This window comes from Drosophila montana, unplaced genomic scaffold (genome assembly GCF_035044405.1).
Source record: "Drosophila montana isolate Dmon_TW-CO22-7 unplaced genomic scaffold, ASM3504440v1 contig_1624_1, whole genome shotgun sequence".
NCBI lineage: Eukaryota > Metazoa > Arthropoda > Insecta > Diptera > Drosophilidae > Drosophila > Drosophila montana.
In genome coordinates this window covers 1,022,522-1,037,282 of record NW_026996559.1, presented here as the reverse complement: position 1 = coordinate 1,037,282, position 14,761 = coordinate 1,022,522, and the positions used below count along the sequence as shown (strand labels likewise).

General features: G+C 43.5%; 4 protein-coding genes across 6 annotated transcripts in view; all 4 read left to right on the top strand.

The window, feature by feature from the left end:
- The first annotated feature begins 429 nt into the window (after positions 1-429).
- Uba5 (Ubiquitin-like activating enzyme 5) lies at positions 430-1,892 on the top strand. The gene is made up of 2 exons (XM_064699729.1): positions 430-805; positions 869-1,892. The coding sequence occupies exons 1-2, from the start codon at positions 546-548 to the stop codon at positions 1,809-1,811; spliced, it is 1,203 nt and encodes a 400-aa protein (XP_064555799.1). The 5' UTR covers positions 430-545; the 3' UTR covers positions 1,812-1,892.
- A 122-nt stretch (positions 1,893-2,014) lies between these two features.
- Positions 2,015-2,988, top strand: Spase25 (Signal peptidase complex subunit Spase25). The gene is made up of 2 exons (XM_064699730.1): positions 2,015-2,175; positions 2,326-2,988. The coding sequence occupies exons 1-2, from the start codon at positions 2,137-2,139 to the stop codon at positions 2,866-2,868; spliced, it is 582 nt and encodes a 193-aa protein (XP_064555800.1). The 5' UTR covers positions 2,015-2,136; the 3' UTR covers positions 2,869-2,988.
- A 550-nt stretch (positions 2,989-3,538) lies between these two features.
- Positions 3,539-5,351, top strand: betaTub65B (beta-Tubulin at 65B). Its single transcript, XM_064699865.1, has 2 exons — positions 3,539-3,867; positions 3,931-5,351. The coding sequence occupies exons 1-2, from the start codon at positions 3,811-3,813 to the stop codon at positions 5,272-5,274; spliced, it is 1,401 nt and encodes a 466-aa protein (XP_064555935.1). The 5' UTR covers positions 3,539-3,810; the 3' UTR covers positions 5,275-5,351.
- A 1,162-nt stretch (positions 5,352-6,513) lies between these two features.
- Drak (Death-associated protein kinase related) overlaps positions 6,514-14,761 on the top strand; it is a 66,768-nt gene continuing 58,520 nt past the window's right edge. Inside the window, exons 1-2 of one of the 3 annotated variants that reach the window (XM_064700008.1) lie at positions 6,514-6,640; positions 7,622-7,968. In XM_064700008.1, coding sequence (XP_064556078.1) covers positions 7,838-7,968 — 131 coding nt within the window. In that variant the 5' untranslated portion in view covers positions 6,514-6,640; positions 7,622-7,837. Of the gene's footprint in view, positions 6,716-7,621; positions 7,969-14,761 lie in introns of all 3 variants that reach the window. The other 2 variants (XM_064700009.1, XM_064700011.1) reach the window with 2 other exon arrangements.

The window sequence follows — 14,761 nt, the reverse complement described above, 5'->3', positions numbered from 1 at the left end:
ATTGATTATATTACAGATGCAGATAACAGCTATTGTAGATATTTAGACTATTAACTGACTTGAACAGGATAAATTACTAGTGCCTTGAAAATAACCGGTAGCATTTTGCAGGGACCTATAAAAGGTATACATTTTTGGCCCTTCTTTATAAGAATATTTCGCCCTGATACTCCAACATGACTTTAGTTTGCCAATAATCTGTTCACGAGTAAATTCGCGTTTTTATTTTTAGTAATATGAAATCCCATCGGGCCCAAGAACTTTATTAGAATATTTTAACTTGTTCATACAATACATATATTTCTATTTTTATCTGAATATCTTATTAAATAAATATTTGCATCACATATCGTGCTCTGTGCTCGCCCATCTCATCGATGCGCTCACGCTATCGATAGTCATCGTTGGGCAAGCAAGACTTCTGGCAACGCCGCACAGCTGTGCTAGCGAAAGTGACACGACGACAGCCGAAACGTTGAAGGTCTAGGATTTGGAGCCAGCATTCGATTTGTTTTGTTTTGTTATTTGTGCCTTCTGTTCGCAATATGTCAGCCGCCATTGACGAACTGCAAGCAATCATTGCCGAGCTGAAGTCGGAGCTGGAAGAGCAGAAGACCTGCACACGTAATGCTCGTGAACGGATTGAGCGCATGTCCGCGGAGGTCGTGGATTCCAATCCGTACAGCCGCCTTATGGCGCTGCAGCGCATGAACATAGTCAAGGACTATGAGCGCATACGCGACAAGGCAGTAGCGATTGTGGGCGTCGGTGGCGTTGGCAGTGTCACTGCCGACATGTTGACACGGTAAGCAAAAGTGGGATAGCGATAACCAAAGCATAACATATTGATGATGCATTCATTCAACAGCTGCGGCATTGGCAAGCTGATACTGTTCGACTACGACAAGGTGGAGCTGGCCAATATGAACCGCTTGTTCTTCACACCCGACCAGGCTGGCCTGTCCAAGGTTGAAGCAGCGGCGCGCACACTCAGCTTTATCAATCCAGATGTGCGGATCGAGACGCACAATTACAACATTACCACCGTGGACAACTTTGACAAGTTCCTCAGCACGATATCCGAGAGCGGCATGCAGCAGGGCCAGCCCGTTGATTTGGTGCTCAGCTGCGTGGATAACTTTGAGGCGCGCATGGCCATCAATGCGGCCTGCAACGAGATCAATCTGAATTGGTTTGAGTCCGGCGTATCCGAAAACGCAGTCTCCGGCCACATACAGTTTATACGTCCAGGCGACACGGCTTGTTTTGCATGTGCGCCGCCGCTGGTGGTGGCCGAGAACATTGACGAGCGAACGCTGAAACGCGAGGGCGTCTGCGCCGCTTCCCTGCCCACCACAATGGGCATTACGGCGGGTCTGCTTGTGCAAAATGCGCTCAAGTATTTGCTAAATTTTGGCGAGGTCTCCGACTATTTGGGCTACAATGCGCTGAACGACTTCTTTCCCAAGATGACTCTCAAGCCAAACACGCAGTGCGACGATCGGCATTGTCTGGAGCGCCAGAAGGAGTTCCAGGCGCGCCCGAAACCTGTGGTGCAACAGGTGGAGGAGGTATCCGATGAGCCGCTGCATGCGAGCAACGACTGGGGCATTGAGCTTGTGGCTGATGATGCGCCAGCCGCTGAACAGACGCCCAAAACTGCAGACACTGCGAATGTGGCCACTGGACTGCGTCTGGCTTACGAGGCGCCAGAAAAGGTGTCGGCAGACCAGGCGAGCAATGCAGCTGCTGGTGACGGTATGCCAGAGACGAGCCTGGAAGATTTAATGGCGCAAATGAAGTCTATGTAAAACTGCAAGACAAATTCCAAACTCTGATATTTATAAATATATTTAAAATTTTTTTTTTTACAACGAAAGACAAAATTTAAATTTGCCTGTTTTTACTTGTCTTTTATCGATAAATTACACTTAACAGAGGATCCTAACAGAAACGTTTACAGCAGCATAAAAATACCAAATACCGAAATATGAAAAAGAAAATACTTTTGACAATGCGGTCACGCTGTATTAAACATCGAATATCTGTCGCGTTGTCAAATTGCAAAAACAAGTGTTTTTTGTTTCGTTCTTGCTAGCCAAATCGTTACCGAATTGACTTAATAAATCAGCTTAAATGACTAAAAAGGAGGATAAATCACAGCCTGCTGAAGAGGTAAGTACAGTACAGCGCCGACCGGCACAGTGACGCTTCCGGCAACCGGTTTCCATTTGGGTGTTATTTTTTTTTTTTTTTTAATTGAACACGTCAGTCGGCACCGTCCCCAATGTTAACCACATCCAACAACAATTTGACAATTTGCAGCTGGTTAAAGTCAACAAGTGGGATGGCTCGGCGGTGAAGCATGCCCTGGACGATGCGGTCAAGACCTGCCTGTTGGGCGATCGGCCACAGTTGAAGGAACAGTTCGGACTTGTGAACACCCGTCTGGTGCTCTGCGCCCTGGCCGTTGGTGTGGCCATCATGGCGCATGCTTGGGACTTTACCCATCCGTTCCCGCAGTCGCGGCCCGTGCTGCTCTTCAGCGTGCTGGCCTACTTTGCCCTGATGGGCGTGCTCACGCTCCACACAACGTTCCGCGAGAAGGGCACCTTTGTCGTGGCCGTGCAGAAAGACGCCGGCGCCAAATCGCCGCGCATCTGGGAGGCCAGCTCGGATATGAAGAAGTACGACGATAAGTACCTGCTCACACTGTGCGTCAAGGATGGGCGTGGCCAGCGCGAGCAGACCAGCAGCAAGTCCTGCGCCGCCTTCATCGACAGCAACGGCATCATTCTGGACAATCTGGTGGCCAATGAGGTCAACCGGCTGTACAATTCGTTGGCCGCCGAAAAGAAGGAAAAGTAGCTACAACAGCTGCCTCAAGCGCTGATTGTCTAAGAATTTACTGCTTTCCATCGATTTTTCCTTTATACTTTATTACTTTATGTTTTTTTTTCCATTCTCATTAAATTAATTGTAGTAAATTCGCTAATCTTTGAATTTCGCCGGCGCGTAACACGAGTTTTGATATTTTCAATTGGCTTGTTGCAACGTGTCACGACACTTGCTGCACTTTATTCGTGTCCAGCCATAAAATTTGACCTTTCTGATCGTTTCGAGTCACGCAACTCGCTTCGAATGCAGCTCGTTAAGTACAGTCAAGTGTTTGCCTCTGTACCCTTATGGATAAGGGTTGTGAAATGTGTATAATACACAGAAGGATCTTGATCAGCATCAATAGCCGAGTGGCCATGGCTATAGCCATGTCTGTCCGTTTCGATGTTCTCTCAGTTTTGAAGCTCTTAAATTCTGGTAGGAAATGTTTGTTTAACTGGATGTGCTGATGAACAGTGGGCGGGAATTCGATCAAAAATGTATTATATATACATACATAAAACTATATATGTATATGTAAATAATGAAGCTCTCCAAAAGCCATCCATCAACTCTTTCATGATACGATGCGTTATTTCGTGTCACGACACGGCTCGTCGTGTTTCGGGCCGATCAAAGGCGGCTGGGCAAATAGTTTTGGATACTGTTGGGCTGGGAATTGTTTGTTGTTTATTTCGTAGCATTTAGAGAGCTTGTTCAAAAAGACTGTGGATGAAACCGTGAAGCCACAGCATGATGCTCGTATAGCCAGTATTCCAAACCACAACAACTTTCGGCCAAAAACAATCATCAAAATTTAGTTGTCAAAAATTTAGAAAAAAAAAAACAAAAAAATAAGCAAGTCCGGCAAAAGTGCAGCAGAACGTGGAGCACGGTGGAGAACGGACGGAGGGCAGAGAGCGGGCGTGTAGAATGCGAGAGATTGTGACACTGCAGATCGGCGGCGCCGGCAATGCCATTGGCGATGCGGTGAGTAGTGCGGAGACCGACCAGTTGGCCAGGGTAGCATCTCACCCAGTGTTCCGCACACAGTTCTGGCATGTGATCTCGCACGAACACGGTGTGGACTATGCATCGGGGCATTTTGGCGGCACCAGCCCACTGCAATTGGAGCGCATCAATGTGTTCTTCAATGCAACGGCCAGCAAGAGATTCTATGCACGGACCATCATCATCGATACGGAGGCGAGCACCATACAGCGCCTGAATGCCAGCAGCCAGCTGTACAGGCCGGAAAACTTTGTCGCCGGCTCGGAGAGTGCCGGCAATAACTTTGCACGTGGCTATCATACCGACGGTGCCGAGATACTCGACCAGGTGCTGGACAATACGCGACGCGAGGTCGAATCCGTGGATTCGCTGCAAGGCTTTCAGCTGCTCCATTCGATTGGTGGCGGTACCGGCTCCGGTCTGACATCGCTGATCATGGAGGCACTGGTCGAACAGTATCCGGATAATCTGCTGTGCAACTATGTGACCATACCGTCACCGAACATGTCCCAGGTGGTGGTTGAGCCATATAATGCACTGCTCAGCATTCCGGCGCTGGTGAACAACTCGCATTTAACCTTTTGCCTGGACAACGAGGCGCTCTTTCAGATCTGCAATCGGAATTTGAAAATTCAAATGTCCGGCTATGAGCATATCAATCATATTGTGGCCTTGACCATGTCCGGTATAACCACCTGCCTGCGCTTTCCCGGCCAGCTGAATGCGGGCCTGCGCAAGATCTATGTAAACATGGTCCCATTTCCCCGGCTGCACTTCCTCATACCGGGCTTTGCGCCGCTGGTCACCTGCAAGCAGCAGCAGTTTAGCAAGGGCACCGTCTCCGAGCTGGTGCAGCAGATCTTCTCCAGCAACAATCTGTTGTGCGCCATCGATTTGCGCAAGGGCAAGCTCCTAACTGCCGCCGGCATCTTTCGCGGACGAATGTCGCCGCGCGAGGTCGACCAACTGATGACCGGGGTGCGCAACAAGAATCTGCACAACTTCGTCGATTGGATACCGAACAACATCAAGACGGCCATCTGTGATATACCGCCGCGTGGCCTCAAGATGTCTGCCACGTTCATTGGCAACACGACCGCAATTCAGACTCTGTTCCAGCGTCTGCTGGACGGCTCCTGCATTATGCTGCGCCGCAAGGCTCATCTGCATTGGTACACCGGCGAGGGCATGGAGGAACGCGAATTCACCGATGCCCAGGAGGAGCTGCAGAACATTATCGATGATTATCGTGGCAGTGGCGATGGCGGCGATGGCACCGGCGGCGGCGGCACCGGCGGCGCTGGAGCTGGAGGCAGCGGTGGCAACGATGCGGATAGCGGCGATGAAGCGGCGGCTGGACCCCAATGTACTTATTGCACAGACTGAGGCAATCAATTGGCTATAATTATTGTTGTTAAGCCCCAAATAAATGTTGTCGTTTCTGGCATCTAGTTACGGGCGAACGCAGCAGCATTCCATTGCGGTGCGTAGGTCAAATGCCGGATCTGCTAAACTTGGCAATTGCCGTTGCGACATTTTGCGGAATGATGCAGTGCATCCTATTTATAGCTGGCCAAAGTTCGTTGCGTTTAGAGTTCAGCGCACTAACCATGTGCCAATGTGTGTGTGTGCGTGTGTGTGCATCTCTATCTGTGTATCCACATGCCGGCTTTTGGGCAAAGGTGCTGCGAATTGTGCGGCTCTATTAATAAAATTGCATAAATATATGAGGCAATGCGACTATTGCGGCCCGGCTAATGCTGAAAAGGTTTTTGCACTTGGGTTGTCTATTTTTGGCTGCGACGCATTCCTGAGATGCCAGCGCCGATGTCTTTCATCCCGCTCCGCGGCCAGCCTGGCAGCCTGGCCTGGCCAGAGAGGCGTTGACAAAAATACTCGCAACTGCTGGGCGGGCACAAACACACGCACACACAATCACGGGGCCGGGTGCTGGGTGCTGGGCTGGGGAGGTTGCTCATGAAAATGCAGCGCAAGTGGAGCACGCAGACAGACACACGCACATGCCGCATGCAGCAGCAGCAGCAGAAGCAGCAGCAGCATACATGAATATAAACATAATGCAAATGTCTAAATTAAGAATTTATAGGCGGCGCCAACAGCACCAAAGTGGCGGCTGCTGCGCTATGTTTAGGCCAGCGCCCAATGTCCATTGCGTGTCAAGATTCCGTCAAGTGTGTAGCGTGATCGCTGCTTGTTCTCATTTGTCTTTTTCAATACCTATTTTGAAAATTTCAAGCTGAGCCCGCGGCCGGTCTTCAACGCAGAGTTGATATTTGCCAAGTCGAGCAGGAAAAGTGCAGCAGGTTGGCACGCATGCGTTCCATTTAATCAAAAATGTTTTGCTATCGTTATGTCAGCTGTGAGTCCATTGCTAACAGTGCCAGTTTGAGTACGATAGTATTTCTTTTAAGAAATAATTTTAATTTCAGTGTCATGTATTTACAACATTCAGCAAAACGTGCAAAATTTTTTACAATTTCAACTTTATCTGGTGCTTGAGATTAGACATTGATAAATGTTTCACAAACTCAGCAACCGATATATTATTTTTGCAGTTAACAGCGCCCTAACAGCTGTTAACACAATAGTGCTATCGATAATACGCGCCATTATAACCAATTTGTCATCGATATTCAGAAGCAATAACAAAACCGAACGAGGCGGACGTGTGACGCTCGGTGCGCTTAATTGAGAATTGAAATCGTTGTCGCCTGGTTTATGTGTGCGCTGGGTTTGTGACTGTTATTTGTCGTTTACTAACTGAACTCTACCGACTACCACGAGTTTATTTATTTGTTTGTTGAGTGTGAGTGTGTGTGTATTTTGGTACAAATTCAAATTATTTAACAAATCGAATGTGCGCTGCAACACAAATTTTTTTTCGATACGTTTATTCCGCGCTTCGTGTTCGAATAATATTTAAATAGTTTAATTACGAGTTGTATTTGCTAAAATCCATCTGCATTAGCATTTCAATTATTTAATTCTTGTGTTTTTTTTTTGTATTTTTTTTTTGTGCAAAGTTGGACACACGTACACACTCAATTCAAGCAGCAGCAAGAAGTTGCTGTGAGCTGCGCTGCCACTGCCGAAGTTGGCAGAACACGACGGTGTATACACCAACACAACCAGCATTGAGCATATACATACACACGCATACTTAGATACAGACACAAATACAACAGCCAGCGCAGCATTGACAAAGTAACGTAAAACGTGTTGAGTGTGTTGTGTGAAATTGTTGTGCGTGTGCCGCGCATTCAATTCTAATTTAAATGGTCTAAACATTTAAAAAAAAAAAAAACAAAAATAAAATCAAATAACAGGCAAATCGAAAACTACAAAACAGCAGCAAAAACAGCCAAGAAATTTCCGTGACTGTTGTCGCTGACGCTGCTGCTGCCTGTAGTTGGACATGCATAGTTTGGCTGCAGCAACAGCATCCCTAGTGCTGTCACGCTTCAACTAACAGGCTGTTGCATTTGCGACGTCGGCAGCGCAGCTTAAAAGGGCGCTGGAATTTCTTGGCTTCTGTTTTTCTTATATTGCTGCTGCTGCTGATGCGGGCAGTGTGACCAAAGCTTTGCGAAAAGCGCGCGCGCGACTCTTGTGTTGTTATTTACATTTACGTTTTGTTGTTTTCCTTTTTGTTTTGTTAGCAAACATATTTAATTATTATATATATTATTGTTGTTTTATGTATGTGCCACAGTTTAAATTTCGCGCCGTCGTCTCAACGCAACCCCCAATTGCAATACAGTCTCTCCCCGCCCCTGCCGCCCCTAAATAAAACAAATTTAAACTAAAACAAGAAAAAGCCTAAACGAAAAAAAAAGACGAAAGATCTAAATAAAAGAAAAAAAAGAAGTGTTCGTGCGTGTGTGAAGAGAGAGAGAGAGAGCGAGCGAGAGCAGCTGCAGCTTGAAACATGTTTACCGAGGAGGGCATCTTTCCCATAGGCGATGGCCTGCTGGACGTTGATGCCAAACGCTTGAAGGGATTACTTGTGTCGCATGACATCAACGAGATCTACGAGGTGGAACAGACGCCGTTTGCCAGGTGAGTGAGAAACCGGAGCATAAAACGTGTTTTCTTCTTCTTATTTTGCTGCGACTGCTGCTGCCTCGAAAAGTTGCCAAAAAAGCGAAAACTGCGTCTGCAACATGTCCAGCGACAAGCACAAAAATGCTTAAAGAAAGTCAGTCAGCAGTCAGTTGATTTTTTTCCTTCTTTTTTTTTTTTTTTGTTGAAAACTGAAATCTTCTGCGCAGGCGCCGCAGCAGCAACAGCGAGTCAAAAAACTTGTTTTGTAGGTATGTGTGTGTGTGTGTTTAAGCTTCTACTCTGCACACATACAGGCGCACATGTGTACAAAAACTTGCATTGGGCACTCTCTTGCGCCGTCGTTGTTATCATTGTTGCTGTCTTTGCCTGCCCTTTGTGGCATTTGCCTTTGCACCAACACCACATAGCAGCTGTTCCCGTTTGCCGCCGTCGCCGACTGACCCTCGCTTCATTTTGCATTCATTTCGCCTTCGCCTTGCATTTTGTCCGATTGTTCGTTCGATCTCGCTCGCACCGCTGCTGCTGCTGCTGCTGCCCTTAGTCCGCGACAGCAGTCTGGCAACCTTTTCTGCTAGATTTGCATTTTTGCTCGTTTTTCATTATAATTTGTTTTGCATTTCGCTTTATGCCTTTTCCGCTTTCCGTTCCGTCATCAGTGGCAGCAGTTTGCTCATTAGTTTTTATTTGGTTTTTATTCAAAATCGTCTCGTCGCGTCTCCCCAACTCCAATTTGCATAAATATTTCGCCTGCCTTGTCTTTTCATACAGTTGTGCTTGTGTTTCCGCAGCAGCAGCAGCTTCCTAGTTGTTGCTCCTGACCTTCTCTCTCCTCCCCCCCCCCCCCTCTCCCTCTCTTACTCTCTGTAATTTTAACTATTCTGACAATTGAAGTGAAGCGAGAGAAAGGGAGAGAGAGAGGGAGAGCGTAAAAGGAGCGACATTGCCACTTGAGACGACGCCTGTCCGTGTCAATCTGCCCCACTCTTTTTTCTGTTCTTATTACTTTGCACACTAGAAGAAGAAGAAGCAGAAGATGCAGCCCAAGTGGACTGACTGACTGTGAAGGTCGTTCGCTTCGCTTCGTTTGCGCTCTTTGCATGAAGCTCTCTCAAGTTTAGAACATCAACAGCAGCAAGAAGAAGCTGAGACAATAGATGGACAGACAAGCAAGTTCGCAGCTGCCTTTATCTACAGCTCGTGCGGCTTTGGAGCTGCTGATAAGCGCGCCACACAACAGACCCCAGGCAAACAATTTTATCAGCTATCGATGGGTTGATTTCGCAAGCGCGCAACCTAATATTATCTATACGTATATATTATCTATATATATATATATATATATATATACATATATACATATATACATATGTATACTACCATTGTACACTGTACATACGTACATTTTGTATGTACATACATACATATGTATGTGATTCCTTACCCAATTGCTATCGAAATTCTGGATATGGTTAAATGTTATAATTTAATGCGCTCTTGAAGCATTAATATTTCTTTATTGGTTCATTTGAAGGTACTAGAGCTTTCTTTGAGAAAAAAAAACTAAATGATTTTAATATATGTAGATCATTATTCAAAATATATTTATTACAATACCGCTTTGAGTACTTGATATTTCATCTTCCATAAAACTCTTAAATTTGTTTCATCTTTGTTGGTTTTCAAAAATAAGAATAAAATAGCAAAATCAACACACTTTAAATTTTATTTAGTTTTATTTGGTTTTTCAAAAGCATTTTCGAAACAGCTGTGTCGCACTCCCAGCACGTAACATTTGTTAATTATATTAAACAGCTGCGCGTAAATTGCTAATTAAGCTAAATGCTACCAACATGAGTATATACCTGTGCATGTATATATATATATAAGTATATAACTTTAGTTAATATATATACATATATAAGACAAACAGATTGGCTTTCGATAATTGGCTAAAAGTACTGCGTTTTGATGGGCTATCTCCCTTTTTAGTTCAAAATTCAACAAAAAATCGTAAAACAATCCACAACCACACGAGGTACCCGAATAATGCAAATATATATCTTTATTTTTTTAAAGATTTTGAAATTAAGCTCTAAAAAGTTTAAAGAAAATCAAAAAAATAAAGGCTAGCTATGTTGCATAGTGTTGTATATAATTGTAATTAGCGTATTTGTGAACCAACTTTTGTTTGTTTATAAAAAATCTATAATATATTATATAAAAGCATTCTAAATTTTGTTTAATTGCGCGGACTTCTTTCTCTGAAGCAAGAGCTTTCACTGTGTCAACGCACAAGTAACACATATTTATTTGCAATTTTATTTACTTTCTACAAATATTGTTCGATTCGTTGGGCTTCTTTTTTAGTTCAACTTTTATATAATTTCACCTTCTATTTAATTAAATTTCGCCTGTTTGGCAAAGTTCTGCCCAGCGGCAAACAAAATGTTTCGTCTTTGGGTTTTTTTCTGTTTCTTTTATTTCCTTTTGTTTTCTTTTTTTTGGGCTTCAACCTGTTGCTGTCTTTGCTTTCGTTTCTGCCCACAATTCTTCTTCTTCTTGGTTGTGCTTTTTTTTATGACTTCTTTTTCTCCGTTTTCTTTTGGTTGCTTGGGGTGTTTTTTTTTTTTTTTTTTTTGTTGGTTTGTTGCTTATCAACGCGTGTATTTTAAGCGTTCCTTCAAAACAAACAAGAAATTTTCGTTTGGCTCTTCGATTGTTTTGACTCAAAAGCTGGTTAGGCCTTATATACCCTGTAAACTTTAAGCATGGGTAAAAGAGGGAGAGACTGGTCTTGTGCAGGTGTATGCAACAGGCAGAAGGAGGCCGATTAGACACCTTAAACTATATATGTATGTTCTTGATCAGGACGACGAGCTGCCTACAATTATTTGAAATTCATATTCATATTGGGCTTTATTTTACAATTGAAACAACTGGAAGCGTGATCCTGTAAACCGAAATACTATATTGCCTGAGAGCTAAAGGGTATTTGGTAATCGAGCACACTCGACTTTAGCGTTCTTGCTTGTATTTATTGGCCTCAGCTTATGGGACAATTTTTTGTGTCACTTTTTATCGCAGTTCTCTTATCAATTTCTTTAGATAAGCAGCAGCAGGCAGAAGGTTTTTTTTACGTTCTTTTGTGTTTCATATTCAGCGAACTTGTTTAGCCAAGTTTGCTTCGAGATTTGTCTTAAACTTTTTTCAGCGAATCGGCCGATGGATCTTAAATGGCCCAGATAAAGCGTATATGCCATGTGCGCGATTAGCAAATAATGAAAAAGAAGAAGTTGTTGCTCTTGATGAAATATCAGCGACAATGCGACAACGATAATTGATGCGGCAGTTACTCCAGAAAGCGATTGCGCTTACAGCGGAAATGTTTTTGTTTTAGGGGCATTTGCAAAAACAATGATTAACCAAGTGATTTGTGGGATTTTCCTCGTATTCGTATGAAATGGGCGAAAACAGCAAGAGTTAAGACGAACACGACTAACTCGCCATGTACTAAGAATGAGATTAGATAATTTAGTTGGGTATGTGTGGAATCCATAAAGAGGTGCATTAACGTTCATTCTTAAAAGCGAACGATAACAGCCACATATTTGCTAAGCAAGGTTATCGATAATTAATTAAGTCGTTTGATTTATCGATAAAGTTTTGATTATTAATCAAAATGAGCTTGACCAAAGCTTCCTTAATCACACACTTACACATGCTTATGTACACACACACACACACACACATACACACACACACACACACACACACACACACACACACACACACACACACACACACACACACACACAGAGCTAAACCAGCTCTAGGTCGCTGAACGACAATGCCCACAGTCAATACTCCTTGACGTATCAGAGAGCGTACTCATCTAACAATAATATCGAGCTGAAATCAATCTTTTTGCATGCCACACACAAACTACAAATAAAATCGCACTCAAACAGAGACAAAGACTGAGATAGCGAGAAAGAGAGAGAGAGAGAGATGGGGAGTGATAGTTGGCGGGGGGAGAGGGCGCAAAAACTTGTTTCGTTGACGCTTTGTCTAAAGAGGCTCTTGAGGGCGGGCGTTTGAGGGCCGTAGGAGCTGTGACACTCTCCAGCATGATGCGACGAAGATGCTAGTGAGGGGAGAGTGGTAAGGAGGGAGGGGAGAGGGAGGGAGGGAGGGAATATGTTGCAAGAGATACTTGAACAAAGTTGAGCACCCGCCAGGCGTCTAAGATTACCCAACGAATCCACTTTCGCCAGCGCCGAACGAGCGAGTTCAGCTAGCGGGCGCTTGAGCTATAAAACGAGGGTTGAATGACGTCGTTACCCCAAAGGCGTGGGCCAGCTGTGAACCTCGCCCACGCACAAATTTGTTTGCCACGCAGCACCCGAAAAACACAAGCGCCCACGCCACAAACGGCGGCAGCAGCAACAGCAATGCGAGTGCGTCACATTTTGTGGCACGTATAACGAATAATCAGCTGTCTCAACATATTTTGGGGTGGTGGTTGACTGGGTTAGCCTACTCCTTGTGTGACGTATTTTGGCTTTGAGGTTATGTCGAGCTCTTTTTGGCTTTGAGGCTATGTAGACCTTTGAGGTTATGTGAAGCTAGGCTGCATTTTATAACTGTACCATACACATGAATTTGCAATTGATTTGTGATTTCTGCTCCTCGTGTGACGTATTTGTCTTTGAGGTTATGTTGAGCCTGGCTGTATTTTATAACTGTATACGTGTATTTGCAATTGATTTGTGATTTCTGCTCAGGCAGAGCTCAACACACTGCATATACTCTATAAATATAGAGGCATTATGCAAGCGCCTAATTTCCAATTGAAAAATTCGGTCAGCAACAATTGCAACAGCAACAACAACAACAGCAGCAGCAGCAGCAACAAAAACTGGCCACAACTGGACAATATGCCAAGTCCAAGTCAAAGTCGTGCTCAAAGTGGGCTCAAAAAAAAAAAAAATAAAATAAAAACTACCTGCGCTACGGTCCAGTGTTCAAAACAGCTTTATTCGTACGACTGTCCATGTTGCCATTTTTTTTTTTATTTGATTTACTTTATTTTTTGTTGCCATTTAAATTGGGCCCACAGCCGACACCAACACAAGCAACCAGTGAATATTTCGATACATCATTTATCTAACGACTGTGGAAGACCGATTCCAATTCAAATTCCAATTCCAATACAAAGTGTGTGCTTCGCCCCCCGCCTCACATTGATTGACGTTTGCAATTGTCAAATGTTTCATTTGCAAGATTTGTGTGCGTGTGTGTGTGAGCCAGTGTGTGTGTGTGTCCGTTGTGCGGTTATTAGTGTTATGAATTGTGACATGGTCTACCAAGATTATGACGTTGAGTACGAACCTAACTTGACTCAGGCATTTCGTAACTCGCTGCTGGACCTTTATTCAGACCAATATTCATACCCTTTAGAGCAGTATGGTAATAGGCATTTACAAGCTTTATCAGAAAGCTCTTAAGTTAGAATCGGTCGACAATTGGTATTTTGTATGGATAACTTTTTCGTTTTCCAAGATATCTTGAACAGAGCTTGCAATTATGAGCTTTACGTTGCTTCTTGCATATCTGCAAGTCGAAATACTATATATATATAGAGTTAAAGCTTTTGATACCTAACACAGAAGTCTGTGCTTAATTTTTATTTTCTGACTGATGTCAATATTCAATTCATGTAACTAATAAATTTATGCAAATGAGTTTTTTATCATTAATATATGGTGCTCCCAGGGAGCTATTGCATATGAAACTGTCAAAAAGCCATACTATATATTTAACAAAGGCTTTTCTCTCTCAAAAACTTTGGAATTCGAACTCCCATGTTGTCTGCAAAGCTGTATAAAGAAGCCTTTGGCAGTTTAACAGCAAAATGTATAACGTATTTTCCTCAACCCAGTCTAGATGTTAACTGTAGACTTGCAAAGACAGTGTTGGAAGGTGCACTCTCTTCAGTATTTCCTACACTTTTTATTAAAAAATACCAAAGGTATACCATCCAAAATTATGTTACTTGCAAAGGAAAACAAGAACTAGAAGAATTAATGTCGTTAAATGTTCACAGTGGCAATTTTTATTTTGTTTTTTAAATTTAAAATTCTTGTATTATTGTCTGATAGGTTGAATTTTCTAGAAATATTTTACGATTTTAGTATTTTCTTTAGCACAAAATTGATCAAATCCAACTTCTGCTTGTTGCTAAGGGGTCTTCCCCCTTTTCCTACAGTTTAATTGTTTAATTTTAGTACTTGCTGCTATTGCATTTTTTGATTTGCTGATTACTTTATTTTTGACATCTATATAAGTATTTTTTTTGTTTTTTTTGGAGGTGTTCCCTTTTGCCATCTGCATTTGCATTCAAATTGGTATTCGCATTTGTTTTTGTTGTTGAAACAAGTAAAAGAAGCAAAAATAATATAAAAAAAAAAATCCATCCACATTCCATTGCACATTCCCCAGTGCCCCTTTCGGATCGCCCGCCCGCCCGTCATGATACGCATTCCACACACAGCCCATTCACATTCACATTCGCATTCGCATTTGTTTATTTGTTAGGGCCAGCGGCTAACCAAATAATCGGCACGCGCGTTTATAAACGCGATCGCGTCTTTGTCGCGTTTTGCGTATATGTGTATGTGGGTGTGTGTGTGTGTTGTTTGTGGCAAATTTGATGGCCACATTTGGGAATTTATTTGTTTGTGTTTTTACATTTTGCTTACGTCTTGTGGCAACTTTTAACTGCCCC